The sequence below is a fragment of the Mastacembelus armatus genome, chromosome 21, assembly GCF_900324485.2.
Source record: "Mastacembelus armatus chromosome 21, fMasArm1.2, whole genome shotgun sequence".
Lineage (NCBI taxonomy): Eukaryota > Metazoa > Chordata > Actinopteri > Synbranchiformes > Mastacembelidae > Mastacembelus > Mastacembelus armatus.
In genome coordinates this window covers 16,854,005-16,872,090 of record NC_046653.1, presented here as the reverse complement: position 1 = coordinate 16,872,090, position 18,086 = coordinate 16,854,005, and the positions used below count along the sequence as shown (strand labels likewise).

Here is an 18,086-nt window from a genome sequence, read left to right as displayed (position 1 = left end):
AGGAAATGACAGGCTGAGTTAAAAAAAAAAACACGCTCAAAGAAAAAAACTGGGGAAATCTAAATGGTAATCCATGTTGCTTCCACAACAGGCCTATAGAAGAAAAACTATAGGCCTATCAATCAAAATACAAAAATTACTCATCAATTATTCATTACCCTAAATAAAGAAATAATTCATGTTTCATAATGGACTGTGTAGGAACAGATATTCATTTTCTAAGATTCTTGTACAATTAAAACAATGTACAGAGTGACCATAGTGACATCATTTATTAATACTCTTTGACACCAACTACAACAAAATACATTTAGATTTAAGATTTGTCACTTAAAAGTAAGATGAAATATGAAAATCTGCCATATTTATTGATTTTCAGCTTTAAAGTTGGATTCTCTCCTCCTCCTCTCAACTCCTTGAGCTTTAGTATTAGCGTAATTGTCTTTTATTAGGGAGTAAAAGTTACATCTCTGTTGCATTTATTTTCTATAGCAAATCCAAAATCTCATCAGTTGAAATTGAAGTTTATAAATAATTCTCATAAAAGTAGTTATAGAGGTAGTAAAGGCAATAACACAATATTAAGTATGATTTTTTAAGCTATATAGTGTTATTAGGGTATTAGGGTTAATATTAGGGTTATTTCACTATGTTATCCACCACTGGATAACAAGAAAACATAACAATGTCCTCTACTCTGAACAATAAATAACAACAGGATGACATTCAGATCAAAAACATCAAAACAACACTGCCACAACAGTATGAATCAAACACTCCAGGCTTCAGCTATAATCTGTTTTGCCTTTGACTAATGAGATGAGGCAGAGGTTGTGTGAAGTGTATTTGCGTGTGTGTGTGTGTGTGTGTGATGTTTATATGCCAACAATTCATGTTTGTGCTGTTCATTTGATGGGACCTTATGCATGTGTCAGTGAGCGGCGTATGACTGAACCTAATCTTTACAGTAACCCCCTCCCCGCTCGTCCCTAATCTTATCTCATCAGATCAGCTTTTCTAATCTGCTTTATGAAAGCTTATGAAACTAATCGTTGCACACGGTGACAGTGCAGTAGGTGACTGAGACATTATGTGCTTGTGACTCAGCAAATAGGTCAAGTGAGGCTGTTTGTTTTTGAAGGCCTAAAGAGCCTCAATGAGATTAGGGCTTCAAAGCTATGGGACATTAAGTGAACCTAGAAACAAGGGTGTTTGAATATTTACTCACATTTAAAATTCCAGCATTATCATCACTTGTATGAGAAAAGCAAATAAATCGAAATGGCAAGATGGGACAATTGGTTTTGAAATTGATACACCCTTAAAGTTACACCTCAGTCCTTCCCTAAATAAATAAACCTATAAAGACTTAATTGGTTTATACCAAGAGACAATGAAAAGGCCCTTTTAAAGCCTTGTAAATCAGGTTCCACTGGCCATTTAATGAACTTGTAAATTAATGCACCATGCTGTGTAAATTGGAAGGTGATAAATATTCATGTGGTTACCTAAGAAAAGGGCAAGGACACATCACAGGCAGAGATTGGGTTTGCAAGCAGTACAGTTTATGGGGCCCACCTTATTGGTATTTTAATGAACAGCTGATTGGCATTTCTTATGCTTCATGGGTTATGCAAAAAAGAGTCACTCCTTCTGCCTCTGCTTCACACTACCCACTATCTTATCACTCTCAGGTCACGGTATTATACAAGCCAAGCTGTCATAGATCATTTTGAAAGAGATAGACCATTCATAATTGTGGCTAACTGTCCTGCGAGTGCCCCAGTCCAGTCAGCTCTTGAAAGTTAAGCAGGGCCGGGCTTTGTTGGTACGCGAATGGGAAACCATCGTGGAAGATCAGGGGCTCTTAGACTCACCCACTGGGATTGCACAAACCAGAATGGTCTTAGTGTCAGTCCCAAGACTGAGTAGAATGAGAGGGTTGCTTAAAGAAGGGCATCTGGTATCAGAGTCGTGCCAAATCAATCATGTGGCTCCAATTGATTCACTGTGGCGACCCCTGAAAGGAGCAGCCAAAAGAAAGCAATAAATAGGCTATTCATAATTCATCATAGGCTGGGGCAATAGTAGATATTGTAATTTGTACATATTGATAGAGTCAGTGTGAACTAGTTGTTTTATCAGAGAATCTGACATATCTGCCCTGTAGGAAACCTAATATCCAACTTATTCTTCAGGGAGATATGCGAAGGTAGCAGCCAGCTCTGCAGCATCTGTTTATATCAGTATGCATTCATAACACTTCAGGAAAATTAGGGAAAACACAGGATTTAAAATCAAAGAAGACAACAGTGTAGAACTTCTTACAATTGACAGAATGTTAAAGTTAAAGGTTGCTTGAGGGACAAAGAGGTCATTGCCTCATTTGATTCTTTTTTCATGCTGGCAGTAGTCAAATCATTGCTCCTGGTGGCATAATTGACCTGCACAGGGTAAAGTAATTGATCTGGTCGCTGAGGACTGGGTGGTTTGGTGCTGAGCCAGCACTGTGGGATCTGAAGGCAAACCTGGATATAAGGTGGGGGATGTGATAGGGTGTGAAAAGGGTGGGGGTAGTTTCCACCATGTGATGATCATGGGGGGATGTGACTATTACAAAGTGGCTCTACAGTGACTTGAGTATTGACACATGATATACTTTAAACGACAGCGTGAATATAGATTATCCTGCACCTCATCACAGTCCAGGAGTAAGTGTGGTTTCTTTGGCTGTGCCTGTTTGCTGGGTCTATACTTGACCTGCATACATAACTGTCGGGACACGCTGTACTGCCTGTGTTCGTCAGTGAAACAGTACCGTGCCCACCCCCCCACTATCGGCCCTCCCCGCTGGGCAGGAAGAGAAGAGGGAATCTCATTCCCTCCGGAAGACAGAGACAGGCTATTGGATGTGAGCAGCACACTCTCATCACCACCACACCGCAGGGCACTCGCGCATTTCATCATTACGCAGCCATTGACGCATCAAGATCAGGAGACTTTTTTTTTGCGTCATCTTGATCACTGATTTTTTTATTTTTTTATATAACCATATAAGGGTCATCCCTCTGCCTCTGACACGGAGAGGTCTGTTTTCTGTTCTAGGTTTGAACCATTTGTCATCCTTACTCAAAACTGTCGCGCTCTCAAAACTGTCAAGAGTCCGTTTCGGTTATACGAAGACAAATCCACGGACACAGCAGGGATATAACTGAGCAGCTCAGCAATCCACTCCACCAGGCGAACAGGAATAAAGCAGGAGACGACCACGTTACGCAATAAAAGCTCACTGCGTTAAACCCACTCCGACCAAAATCCTTAAACCAGTTTATCATGAACACTCTGGAGCTTTGGTTGAAAACTTAAAAAAGAAAAACAGGCTAGAACATCCCTTTTAAATCGTGAGTGTATACTGGTGTCAGAGACGCAGAGGGAATATCAAATTCCTGTGTCAGAGCTGCAGTCTCGACTGGGTGCTGCTTGTTTACCAGTTAGTTTACCGGGGAGATCCGGAATGACTCCCTCTATAGTCACATTAAAGTACAATCAAGGGGTTGTGAGAAAACATTACAGCGACAGGAAGGCGATGAGAATAACAGCTAAAACAGAAGAACTGCACAGGAACAACAAAACATTTTCTAAAAATATAAGTTTTGCTGATAATTCATAACATTTGGCTGCATATGTAGGTCACTGTTTATTATAATATGTTTTATAATCCACCTCCACCGTAAATGACGCAGTGGTAGCGTTTATAGTTCAGTAACACCACGCTTGGTAAATATATCAAATATATATAAATATATATCAAAATCAAAATTAAAAAAACAAAAAAAACATTTCACGGTAGTTAAGTGTTGGATCACAGGACCAGAGCTGCTATAAATAAAGCCACAATCCTGACTGACTACGCTCAGATGAGTCGGAAGAGGGCAGTGGTAGTAGGAGGGCTTTTCTTTCTCTCTCTCTCTCCTTTGAACGGGGCCATCTCACTCCAGCATTCATCCCGTTTCCACCAATAAGCCCAATGAGCTGACTGCGCACCACCCACTATCGATGTGTGTATTTTTTTTTTCTTCTCCCTTGCCTTCTTTTTTTAAACCAGAGCTGGATGTGTAGATCGTCACATGTTGTTTCTCCTCCTCTGTCCGGACACCAGGAGACATGTGTTATTTATTGCTCAGCTGTGGGAGAAGACGAACGAACACACAACCGGCTCCGGATAGAAAGGATTAAAAGAAAGCGCGTCGTTTCTTTAGCAACTCCGGGAAAGGACGCATTGTGTCTGATGGCAGAGGACGCGAGAATGGCGAGTCCGCCGCACACGGCAGATCAGCGGTTATTAGCCAGCAATACGAACGGGAACAAGGGTATCAAGAAATGCGGATATTTAAAGAAGCAGAAACACGGACACAAACGCTTTTTTGTTTTGAAAGAGTCGACTGAAGGTTTCCCTGCCCGGCTCGAGTACTACGAGAGCGAGAAGAAATGGAAAAACAAGTCGGCCGCGAAGAGAGTTATTCCTCTGGACTCCTGCCTCAATATCAACAAGAGAGCGGATGCAAAACACAAATATCTCATTGCTCTTTATACCAAGGACGAATATTTTGCAGTGGCGGCAGAGAACGAGCAGGAGCAGGAGAGTTGGTACCGGGTACTGACGGATTTAATGGCAGAGGGGAAAGTGTACGACGGCTCTGCGTCCAACTCTGCGTCCTCGCTGGTTGGCTTCGACGAGGCGAGCTACGGTGTAATGACGCCGGTTACCGCCGCCTATAAGGAGGTATGGCAGGTCAACCTGAAATCCAAAGGCCTAGGACAGAGCAGGAATTTGACGGGGGTGTACAGGCTGTGTCTCTCCAGTCGGACTATCAGCTTTGTCAAGTTGAACTCGGAGGTCGCCTCGGTCATTTTACAGCTGATGAACATCCGGAGGTGCGGCCACTCGGACAGCTTTTTCTTCATTGAGGTGGGTCGATCTGCAGCCACGGGTCCCGGGGAATTATGGATGCAAGCCGATGACTCGGTTGTGGCACAAAGCATCCACGAAACTATTCTGGAGGCGATGAAAGCCATGAAAGAGCTATCGGAGTTCCGTCCGCGCAGCAAAAGCCAGTCATCTAGTACAAACCCCATCTCTGTGCCCACACGGAGGCACCTGAACAATCTCCCTCCCAGCCAGACCGGGCTTCCCCGACGGTCGCGCACTGACAGCATGGCTGCGACCTCTCCTGTGAGCAAAATTTCCTCCTGTCGAATACGCACGGCCAGCGAGGGCGATGGCACCATGACACGCCCCATGTCAGTGACTGGGAGCCCCCTTAGCCCAGGAGTCCACAGGACCCTCCTCAGCAGATCTCACACCATTTCAACTCGCCCTTCTCGGACATTTGAATCTTCTTCCCTCCAGCACAGTAAGTCCATGTCTATGCCCCTGTCTCATTCCCCGCTCGTGGCCACCCCCAGCCTAGGGAGTCTGTCCTCCTGCCCAGACAGCAGTGCACCTCGCCCCTCCAGCTGCAGTGCCTCCTTTTCAGGCTCCCCCATCGATGCTGGTTTTATATCATGTGAGGAGTATGGCTCTAGCCCTGCGGATGCACGGGAGCTTAGGCTACCTCTATCCCTCCGTAGCAACACTCCTGAGTCTCTCAAAGCTGACACTCCCCCCTCCCGGGACAGCAGTGAGCTTGATGGCTACATGGTGATGGAGCGACAAAATCAGAATGGTTATCGTCGATTACCGGAGATGGACAAGGCATACAGAAAGCGCACATACTCCCTCACCACCCCACGCCAGCAGAGGGGTCCCCCCCAGGTATCTTCAGCCTCCCTGGATGAGTATACTCTTATGAGGGCTACATACACCAGCGGAAGCCAGCCTTCTCGCAGGTGTCACACAGCCTCCCCTAAAGGGACCTATCCTGAGGATTATAGGGATGTTCAGATCAGCTCCAACAGTGTTGAAGCTGACAGTGGCTATATGCCCATGATGCCTGGTGTTGCACCTCTGACACCAGGGTCCAAGGATGACCCCTACATGCCCATGAGTCCTATGTGTGTTTCTGCCCCAAAGCAGATAATCAATCCCCGGTCACACTTCTCTACAGTGGGGCTGGCCCCACGCACAGACTCCCCTGGAAATGTTTCTCTGGACGACAGTGGCTATATGCGCATGTGGTGTGGAACCAAGATGTCACTGGAGAGCACTGATGGGAAGCTCAGCAATGGAGAGTACCTGAACATGTCTCCTGTTGACCCACTGGTGTCTCTCACACCCCCAGACTACATCCTTAGTCCCACAGGAGATCCCCACCCCCAACAATATCACAGACAGCCTTATTCTTACAGCTCTCTACCACGCTCACTCAAAGGTCTTTTGCAGCGCAATGGATCTACAGACACAGATGAGTATGTGATGATGAGTTTACAGAAACAGAGGATAGAAGAGGAGTCCAGCTATTGTCCTGTCTCTTCAGGAGACTCTGTGGCCAGCAATTCCACAGGGACACCAGGAACCATGTCCTCTGCTTCATCTCCTCTCAGAGCGGGCCGAGGAGATGGAGGTCTGGTACACCGGAGCAGGGTGTGTCGGCCCACCCGCCTAGCTCTGGAATCCCTCCGGGCACTACCATGTATGAGTGAACACCCTCTTCCATCAGAGCCACGTAGCCCTGGAGAGTATATCAACATAGACTTTAGCAGTGCTACCAGTGACCTGCAGGCACCTACAGTGTCAGGGAGATCCGAGTCCTCTGTGAGTTTAACGTGTCCTCAGGAGGGATCTCTGCCGCACTCAGACTATGCTAATGTTGACGTCAGCTCCCCAGGTCACCTTGGCTCACAAAAAGCTAGGAGTTCCCCCACTGCAGGGTGTTTAAACCTCACGCCAGATGTCTTGACTTGTCCTCTGGTGAATGCTGAGCAGAGCATGCGTGGAGGTGCGGAGGAAGAAGAGGAGAAAAGCCTCGAAGGACAGGCAGAGGACTTTCCTGTCCGACAGCAGGTGAACCTGGTGTGCCAGCCTGCTGCACTGAAGGATGACTACACTGAGATGAGTTTCAGTCCTCCTGCCCCTCTACCTGCTCTCTGCGCCACTGATGCTGCGCCACTTCCCACCAGCCCCACTGCCTGTGTCCAGAGACTAAGCCTTGATAACAGCTTTGTGGATGGGATACCCCATGTGCCAGTGGACTCTTTCCTCCTAGGGGGTCTTTCCTTACCTGTCACCTTTGTTGATCCCCACAGAGGGGCCAAAGTGATTCGTGCTGACCCTCAGGGCCGTCGGAGGCACAGTTCTGAGACCTTCTCCTCCACGACCACTGTCACACCCGTATACCCATCCTTTGCCCATGACACCAAACGGCACAGCTCTGCTTCTGTGGAGAATGTATCACGCACTGTTCGCAGCTCTGACGGACCTGACAAGGACTATGGCAGCAACAGCCCCATGTGCAGGGAGACTTCAGCTGGTTATCAAAACGGACTTAACTACATTGCCCTAAACTTAATGGAGGGATGCAGGTTAGGTGGCTGTGATGGACTCCTGAGGTTCAAGACAGCTTGTGGCTGCAAGGGTGGCATGAACGGTTTCAACACCAGCCCCTACGCAAGCCTGGGATTCAAGGAAACTGCTGCTGCTGCTGTGAAAGGTGAGTGTTTTCATGTCACACACACACTCATTCATTCAGTAGATTTTCATTCATGAAGGGAGTGGCGTTGGGGCTTGAGTACGCTAGAGATCCGCCTCAGGGCTACTGTGTATTCTGCAGAATTAGGCTACTCGTTGCTAAGCAGCACTTCTGGGCTCATTTTCATTCCAAAGCACTGAATAATGATTATCTTTCACAGACTATGCTGAAAACAAAGGGTCTGTGCTGTCCTGTGTATTTAAAACTGACTTATTTAACCCATGACTGATGGTTACGCAGTGTTATTTTTCTGGGGTGCACCCTTGTCAATATATATATATATATATATATGTAAAATAGAGGTTGTTGTGTGTGTGCTGCATGTTAGAATAGCAGTGTCAGTGTGTGAACCCAGGCTACAGTAGCCGAGGGAAGTGAATTGGTTGTGAACATTGCTGCTGTGTGTGGGCTGTGATGTTTAGATAGGATTAGTCACCTTCTATTCACACCCATGACACACATCGACAAAGTCTCAAAGCGGTGCGATGCTGAGGAGGTCTATTTGCCAGGTCTTTGATCTGTTTGAAACTGCACTGAGATGTTAGAGCAGCAGCACCGGAAAATGAAATGATCATAGCTTATTTAAAATTTTAAAAAAAGTGGGGTAAAAGCAATGAAGTGTACAAACCAAAACAAAACAAAAACCTGTTGTACTTCTCCTATTTAACATATTTTATTTTGCACGTATCTTATTTTGAAAGGGTCTCTCTATTGCTGGATTTGTTCTATTTTATTCTGGCTGCCATAATGCTGCTGTGTGTTTGTGTGAATATCTGCTGTGGTTTCATCCTGGTGACGCCATTGTTTTCTACCATGTCAGTACTTCAAAAAACATCTAAAAATTACACCCACGTGAAGACAAACATCTGTGATACAAAACAAATCAGCACACACACATACACACACACACACACACTGCTACTGAGACATAACTAACGTGGGTTTTTGGCTTTTATTTATTTATTCCTAAGTATATACTTGCTGACACATAGCACTCATTTCCTGGCTTCTTTAGGAGGCTACAGGAAACAAATAACAGAGGAACAAATACAACAAATGAGGCTGTATCACAATAAAACAGAGACTCCTAGGTGACACAGAGACAGTTCCTTGATTAATGAACAACTTAGAAAGGATATTAAATTAATCATCACACTACTAATTTTTTAAATAGTCTATTGGGACCTTAGTACAATATATGGGGCCATCATTACCCTCCCACCTTATGTTCATTCACTTATGTTCATTCATTATATTATTTAGTAATAGCAAGAACTGTAGTAACAATTATTATTGGTATTATTGTTATCTGTAACACAGCATTGCAGTGGGTATTATAGATACAAGATGCAGTATTTTATTGGACTCCACATTTCATTGAGGTCTTGTAATGTGTCTTCAGATAATTTTACTGAATAGAGGGTGTTGTTCGGATCATTGATCCAGTCTTTACAGGTTGGTCTACTGTGTCCAGCCCAGTTGTTCATGATAATCTCTTTTCTTACCATGAGAATTGAGAAAAAAAAAATTGTGGATAACCATGGAAATCTCCCCGGCTGCATGTTTAGGTGGTTAAATGTGGTTAAGTTTTGCTGAAATTCAACACTCATTTTGAGATTTCAATCCACAGGCTTTTAATTTTTTTTACATCCCTACATGAGGTCTATGCTTTGAATTCCTTGTGACTAGCTGTCTTTGTGCAAAAGAACTGTTTCCATCAAAATATTACCTTTCACCCCATTTACTCTCTGCCGCATGAGTGGCTTTTCATGTATCTCAGTGGCAGGGATTATTTACAAGCATGGATGACCTAGCAGGGGCATGTTGGAAGTTGCTGTTGTTTCAAAAGAAAACACATTGTGTCAGGATCATCGTGAACCAGGAGTCAGTGTTCCTGATGGTGAAATACAAGAGTTTAATTGCTGTTTGTGGTTTCACAACCAAGTTGTCTCTTTGTCTCTGCTGGCTCTCATGCTGTGAGCGCAGCCAGTGTGGGGACAAGTCATCGTGTTCCCCAGAAAAACAAGTGAGTCAGTTGTTTATCAGTTGTCAGGTACTGGGTTTCAGGACTGGAATGTGGGCAGTGTGCAAAGCTTGGTGGGAGAGGTGAATGCTCACTTGTTTTTCTAACCTGGTGGGATGGACTCATAGGGGGGATGGGAGGATTCTTTTTTTTTTTTCCACTGTGAGCAACTTCACAAACACAGTTTTACACAGGAGCAGGCACTTGCTGATGTTTTTTTATGTACATACACATACATGTGCCCCCTCACACCCACTGAAAACCTGTCATTCTTTGTCCCATCACTTCTTTGTCTACTGGCACTTTTATGTTGCAGGGCTGAAATATTGAATTTTGACCCTCGATGGGGACGTCTGTCCAAGGCTACGAGAGCAGGGGAGGAGGAAGGAGGGAGGTGAAAGAACAATGGTTACTGATGGATGGATTACTTGTTTTGTTTTTCATGTCCAACAAAATAGACAATCGAGCTTTTGGCTGAAGAAAGGGGTATAGTGAGGGGGAGGACAGAAAGAGAAATATAGAAACGAGACAAAGATCAGTGCAATTTCAGTCAGAGCTGGGTTTATTTCCTTATATTGCCTTTCCTAACAAAAATGCCTTTGTGTAAGGGAACAATACATCTATGAGACCAATTCAGCAAGTCATTGATACTAAAAATGCAAAACAGAGAAAGTGACAACATGACTGTTTACTACAAGATGACTGGCTTTACCACATTCTCTTGTTATCACTGAGTGAGCCAGTCTGCATTCCCTGCAGTACGTCTGTTGGTACATGAGGAATTCAGATCACCTGCCGTCACTGGGTATCAGAAGTTGTTGCAGCGTGAGGACAGTTACTGCTCCTCATCTCATCGAACATGCAGACGTGTGAGCACATCCTGCCCGTCTGTACATGGAGGCTTTCACGTGGCTCACTGTGGAATGGTTATGTCGTTTGTTGATGTGCTACGCTGCTGTTGCTTTGGGTTTTGGCCTTGAAGCAATGTACAGGGAGTGTGATGAAGTGCACGCCTTCTGTTCCTGTCGACAGTGTCCATTTTTTGACCTTTGAACTAGCGTCGTGTGAGTGAAAGACACTGAGAGATATAGCAATCAAGGCATTTTTCTCATCTAATATCACTTCCAAAAATCCATACACCTCTGTGTCCGTGTTGCTATAGTGTCCGTCTACTATTGACACATCTTTTCTACTCCCTTTGTTTGGCTGTTGTCATCTGAGCTTTTCTTTTAGAGTCCATCTGAAATGGCCTCTTCTTTTTTCACCATAAGAGCTTCTTTATCATCCTCCTGTCATCTTCTTTTCCCAGTTCTCTTCTCTTTATCTAATGTTCTGCTCTTTGCTTAAAAAAACAGTCTTGCATGGGTGCAGACAGGGGAGAAGACTGACTCACACTCTCCATGCCTTTCATTTGTGTGCCCAGACTGCTCCCCCTCAATCCACCCACACACACACACACACACATACACACACACATACATTTCCACTTTGTCTGTGTGTCTTCCTCTCACATGTGTGTATATATACACAGCCATCAGCAGCTGGTGGGGAGAAAAGGAGGGGGAGGGGGCTCAGGGATATTGCACCTGCCCCACCAAGCACTGCTCACTGGTTATCTGGACCTTCAGAGGAGAGTGACAATATGCTAATGACTGGCCACCATCTGCCACAACAACAGGGAGAAGGTGGGGGTGTGGCCAGGCAGTTTCAAGAGGCCAAACACCAACCCAAAACCCTTCCCCCTCTTCTTCCCTCTTTCTCCTATTCTTCTTTCCAGGCATTGGTTTCTGTTTTTCATAAATCATGTGATTTAGCCCCCCTCCAAACACAGACCTTCTCCACACCACTGCATTCAAGCCTTGTGTTTTCTTCCATTGTTACCTTACCTCAGTGGACTTAGTATTGGCTTTGCACACCAGGGGCCATGAGGATTATCTAATAAAGTATTAAACAATTAGTTTAATGCTTTGTTAAGACAAGTAAGAAATGCAGATTATCATATCTGATTAGAGCCACTAACAAGACTCTCACTCCTCTTGCTGCGTCAATTTATCAATTGGTTTGGTCTCACCAGTTGATTTGAAATGTCTAGAGCTCCATCAAACATTTAAAGTGGAATGACAGAAAATGATTTAGCAGCTTTTTTGATAATGGATTTATCTTTCCATTCACTATTCCTGGAACCGTTGGTCTTTTTAAGATATTTGACAGTGTCATTTTAGGGAATGGGAAATGAATACGGCCGTTTTCACTATTCCTAAGATGCCGGAATATGATATTTGGCAAATTAACCAAAAATGAAAATAATTGTTAGTGTCAGTGCTAGCAATCAGTAACATTCAAAGTCAACCAAATTCATATTGTTCACCATTTTGATTATGTTTTTGTACCCGTTTGTGTAGTGAAAAGACTTGGAACATTTAACTCTATGAACAATGCCTCTTATTGTTAATTGGATTACACCAGCATTTTGAGGGACAATTCTAGCCCCACCTATCCTGTACACCCCTCCTCTTCAAAGTGCTCCTGGCTGTCTGATATCTAACTCTTTGAATAAAGTAGGACGGGATGTTCCAGGTCTAGATAAAAACAAAGTCAACTTACCATATCCTCAATTTAGCTGCAGGTAAGAAGGATTCAGGATTAGACATTGTTGAGTAGCTTGTTTGTCTAGAGGCTGAGGAAGAGTGTGTGAGTTTGACGGTCTGTGAGTTTGACATGAGTTCACATTTCACACACCAGTATTTCATTTCATACAGTACTTAGAAATCCATTACACACACACAGAGTACACCTGGTAAGCCTGTTTTTCATTCATAAACAGACCAGCTCATCATAAGCCCTTTGGACTCCATTGTTGTATTCATGCTTCCATGGAGATGTTCTGGCAGTTGTAGCTGAGCATAGCGTTAGGCTGCTGATATGAAGAATGGAGTGCTGAAATATCTAGGCGTGAAAATCATCCTCCCATGTGAAATCTGAGGATGGTGGTCTGCAATAAAAAAAACAATAACTTTCTCTTATGCTGTTTCTGTTTGAACAATTAGTCCATCACATGAAAAATAATCACAGTTTGTGCATTAATAATTTAAGTTATTTTTAAGGAAAAAAAAAAAACTAGTGATCTAGTTCCACTGTCTCAGCTGTGAAGAATTACTGCTTTTGTTTGCCTTATGACATTGTTTACAGACTAAACCACACATCTGACTATATCAACTGAGGGGTTTGGCAAACTGTGATGATATTTAATTTCACCATTTTTTTCATATTCTATAGACCAAATAATTAGTTAAGAAAATAGTTTATTAGAAATATGAGTTCTTTCTGTGAAAATTTACTCAACTGTTAAAAAATATGGACAAGATGGATAATAGTATGCAGCAGATCTGAGTTAACAGCAGTTGTTGTTTTTGTTTTGTTGGTTAGACTGAGGTGTGGGAGGTCAGAGGTGAGGAGTCAGTCAGTGTTTGTTTAATGGAGCGCTGCTGTAGATCAGGGAGGTGCTAGCAGAGCAGAAATGTAAACAGAACATATCTGAGCCTGCTGATATCTCCTTATCTGTAGGAGGAAGCCTGCTCCTAGCATCAGTTTTGTTGTTTGTAGAAGTTCCAGCACATATTTAACAATAATGATAATTTAAAAATGGCTGGTGGTCCTCTTGTTTCCTTGCTGCTCAGAAATATAGTTTACAATTTAACAGTGCAACAACATGAAACTACTCAAAGCAGATGATGCACCCACAGACAGGGGAGCTGCTGCTAATGCATGCCTGTGTGTGTGTGTGTGTGTGTGTGTGTGTGTGTGTCCTAGCTGTGAATGAAGCAGGACTAAATTTAGCCTGTGAGAACTAAATAAATAATGAACGGAGCCAGGGGGAACAGAGTGGGTTCTTGGGAGGGGTGCAGGGACGTGTGTATCTGCTCAAAAAAGAGGAGGGGTAGGAGCCATTCGGTTCATTCCCCCACTAAACCTCTGTCCCCTGCTCTCAATAACAACCCCTCACACCCACCCACTCATGCCCCTCCCCAAGTCCCCCCTGCCCACCCACACTTTTCTCCGCTCAGCATATGGCAGAATAGCAGTGTGTGTGTTAAGTCCATATACGCAGCACTGTCTACTTGCTCCACTGTTTATACAAAAATGATAATGTTGTAGAGTGTTTATGTTCGTGGCAACACCTGGTTGCTAATATGAGCTCTTAGTGATTCAGCTCTCCTTCCCAGCAGATATCAGTCATTCTCACCCAAGTGTCTGCCTCTACAGGCCGCTGACTAGCCCATCCCCTTCAAAACACACACACACACACACACACACACACACACACACACACACACACACATTCAGATTGCTATGGACCATGGTCCCATGACCTCACTGCATTCCCGTTTCTCTCTGTCAGGTTGATTCTGTTACTGTGGTTTTTCCACCACTTCCCATCCTGGCGTTTCTATTTTCTTCTCTCTGACAACCATGGCAATGAAAAGACAGAGTCCAGGTGGCCTCAGGAGAGAAAGCAATTACTTTGTTTTTCAGTATGTTCAGTATGCATCTGAGACATCTCTGAGCATCTGTGGAAATGCCCCAGCCTCTTCAATGTGTTTGTTCAACAGTAAGGGCTGTGTCTGTAAAGTTTTAGATTTGACATTAGCATCCGATTTTCCTTTACACAGAGTATGTTTAGGGCAACGGGAGAGAACAGACATGTATGTGTTTATGGTGGGAGTAGTGGGTGGATGGGGGGGCACAGAGGACTCTGAATGAAAGGTTTGTTTTAGAGAATGACGATCACATCCAGCTTTTTGAAAACAGCTCTTGTTCACGAGCGGGGAAGAGGGAGAGGAGACAGCGAATGAGGGAAGAACTGCAACCGCTGAGAAGGGCTGTGTGTGTGTGTGTGTGTGCGTGCGTGTGTGCGTGTGTGCGAGTGTGTGAGTGTGAGCCAAGACTTCCGCTCCCATTTGATAGCTCTCCATGCAAATGAAACCTCGCAAACAAGTACACGGGGGCAGGGGTCAGTGCAGCTTTCCATTGGGAGAAAAGTGACACTCTGAGGAGTCTGGGTTCATTGTATGTGAAAATACCACAGCCGTGGTGAATGCAGGAGTAAATCTTTGTTTATTTGACTTCAGTAGGTATGCATTCAAGCATAACTGTGTGTGTTTGTTAGTATATGGAAGTGTTGTTGCTCCTGTGTCTTCTGCTGTTCTTAGTGGCTGGCCTGTGTCAGCTGCACAGTGTTAAATGCCACTCTGTTTTTCCCCTGCCGTGAAAGCACCTGCCACTTCAGTGTCTACCAGTGGAGGAATAAACACACACACACACACACACACACGCACACACACGCACACACAAAAATGCAGGCCCCTTGAAGAGCACTCATTCCTTACTTGGTAACACAGTGGGGATATATGTTTGACCTTCCCCTCCCCTAGTGCTTTGTCCTCAGTCATGTATCATACACACTGTATATACACAGTATGGAAAGGGACATCTGTCTGTACTCACATGACAATAAAACTCACCAGTGTTTCTTTTTCCTTCCTCCAGAATGAAGGCTGATGTGCCCCACACCCTCATCAAACCCTTTTCCCTTTGAACGTAGAATTTTGCTGCATCCGAGTGACGAGGTCGCCACAGCAACAGTTGGAGCATGCACTGCAGCCAATGTCCTTTGACCTCTGTGACTGCCTTCATGGGTCACAGGGACGGCCATCACCATGGAAACACGGACACTTGACCTCTGCCCCAAATCTTTCCTCTGCTTTTCTCGGCACCAAAACATTCAGGTGCCATCGCTGCTGTAGTACTAGATTACTTAATAATAACAAGAACTTAAATGGACTATTAACTCTAACTATAGATAGGTAACTATTTATCTATTTATCTCTGTATGTAGGCCTGAAAAATTATTCAGCAGTATGTTGTTATGTTAATTATTGTTATTGCCATTCATACACTTTCAACTGGTTTTCTTTTGGCTTCAGCCATGAGTTGCCAGAAATTCTCACCTTAAAACCTGTGAACCAAACCTGCAGAGCACGTATGCACACACAAGAATCCTTACATGCATACAGATTACATGTATTTATTTATTTATCATGTATGTATGTATGCAGTAGATGAAATGTGTGTGTGTGAGTGTAATTTTTATACAGATTGTACTGCAAAAAGAGGTGGCATCTATGAACATATTTAAAAATCAAAGGTAACATTTGCTTAAAAAACCCTACCTCAGCAAAACCCAGGCTGGTACAAGTTCACACAGTAGAAATATAGAAAAAAAATATTTATTTTCAGAGGTGAATGTTTTTCTTTTTTTTTTTTTTTTTTTTTTAAAAGAATCACCAGTCCAAAGCCTTAAACTAACCATCATCCCCCATCTGATGGACCTTTTTAGTTTGGACCTATAAACACACAGTATATCAAAGATTTAACCGATCATCTTAGAGACTGAATGTGCAACAGAGCTGAATGAGTCAGCCTCTCTGAGATTAAGTTCCTTCTCTCCCAACTTTCATTTTTGACAGATTATGTATTAAAATTCCAGAGTAATATATTTATTAATATGCCTGAGATGGAGGATTCACACACACTAAAAGAATACTTTTAGTAATACTAGAGGACTTTAGAGAAATACTTGACACTGCAATACATAACATGTGTATGCAGGTGTCACACTTCCAAACACTGCAGCATTAACCTGGTCCAACTGGACCTGACTACTGGATATGTGGCCTGGCTGAGCCCAAGTCTCAGCACCTTTATACACTTTACCATCTCACCCACTGTTCACCTGTGATATCCTGCACACCCACACAGCCTGCAGGAATTTCCAACCTGTCAGGACAAGGCATGGGACCATGAATGTTTGAACTTTGTAACTGGACAGCCCAGTAACCTACGTTTTCTCACCTGACACCACATTGCAGAGCTCTGTTATCCCACACCAGGTCAAGCTGAGCAATGTGGTGAATGCAGGACAGAGTCTGACTGGCTGTTCATTGAGCCGCTCAATAGCTTGAATCCACAGCCTCCACTGTCTTGCACTTACAAACTTTCTAGATTGTAACACAAGACACGTTGAATGTAGTACATGCTGTGTTCTGATCTTGGGAACACACAGCCCAACAAATACCACAACAACTAAAACTCCAGAGGTACTCAATGGAACCTATGACACAGGTACGAGCTGAATAAGAGACAAACCAGGGGAAGTATCCTGTTATTTATCTGAATTCACTGGTACTTATCCTTTGCCTATTTACTGTAATTACATCTAAGCAAACGCTGAGAAACTTTAAAAGATGTTAAGTTAAATAACTTATGTTTGTTTGTATTGTACATAGTATGTGTTTGAGTGAACTTTCTGATAAAATAAAAGCACTAATTAAGTTATATGCTAACCAGTATGGTTTGGCTTTGATTTTTTTTTTTTTTTTTTTTGTAATTGTCATGGGATAGTCTTGTGAAAGGAATGCCACTATAAGGACATTTTCTATTGCTGTAATTCTAAAAAAGATTTTAAGAGAAATCATTAATACTTGACATAGTTAATTCTTGTTACTAAGGTACAACACAAATGGCATATATGCAATATTTACACTTTTGAAAATTAGTTTACAAAGAGGTACCAAATGTATAAATACTGTTAATAATGTTTGTTAAACCTTAAATCAGATTTTTGCTGTTTGTACTTTTTTTCTCTTAAATTTGAAATGGAACCTTTCTCTTTGTTTTGAGCAGTGTTTTGCATTTGGATAATGTTTCGACTTTTTATTCAGCATCTAAAGGTTACGATATGGGCCAGGGCTTATCTTGCTGTGTCTTTCATTGTAAATATTTCATATCTTGCATATTGTGATGCTACTAAGAGATGATAATTTAAGCTTAGTTCATTGCTTTAGATCGTATTGATTCTTTATAGACACATGCAATAAATAATGTTATTTAAGAAAGCCATTTGCCTATGTTTCCGTTCTCTTTCCTCTCTCCACCCCATCACACTACGAACAAGCAGTAGCTTTTCATCTCCCTTTTGAATAGGCACTCTCTAGAGCAGATGTTTCAATTCCATTTCCTGCCTTTTTCATTAAGAAAACCCTCATTAGGGATGAGTAAAGGAAAGTCTAAATGTATCTTGAATCTTTCATTTCCCTGGTCCCTCCTTGTTTTTAAAGTGTTTTTAAAGCCCTATTGTGAAACAGTGGGAATTGGGTGTAGACCTAACCTAGTGTTGCCTCCAGCATTAGCAATGTTATTGTTTTTCTGCACTTGCCTCCCAGTCCCCACCCCCAGCAATAGTAATTAGACCAGCATGTTGAAACAACCCATGGAACTGGGAGGGAATAAATAACACTGTGATAGGATTATGATTT

The 18,086-nt window shown here is 43.2% G+C and overlaps 1 protein-coding gene across 1 annotated transcript; it reads left to right on the top strand.

Annotated features, from left to right (window-relative positions):
* Positions 1–4,058: 4,058 nt before the first annotated feature.
* irs2b (insulin receptor substrate 2b) lies at positions 4,059–17,631 on the top strand. Its single transcript, XM_026294621.2, has 2 exons — positions 4,059–7,649; positions 15,259–17,631. Exons 1-2 carry the CDS (start codon positions 4,112–4,114, stop codon positions 15,261–15,263), a joined length of 3,543 nt encoding a protein of 1,180 aa, XP_026150406.1. The 5' UTR covers positions 4,059–4,111; the 3' UTR covers positions 15,264–17,631.
* The last annotated feature ends 455 nt before the right edge of the window (positions 17,632–18,086 follow it).

Excerpts from the sequence above, each read along its gene's own strand:
- irs2b (XM_026294621.2), top strand. The coding sequence starts at position 4,112 with ATGTGTAGATCGTCACATGTTGTTTCTCCTCCTCTGTCCGGACACCAG.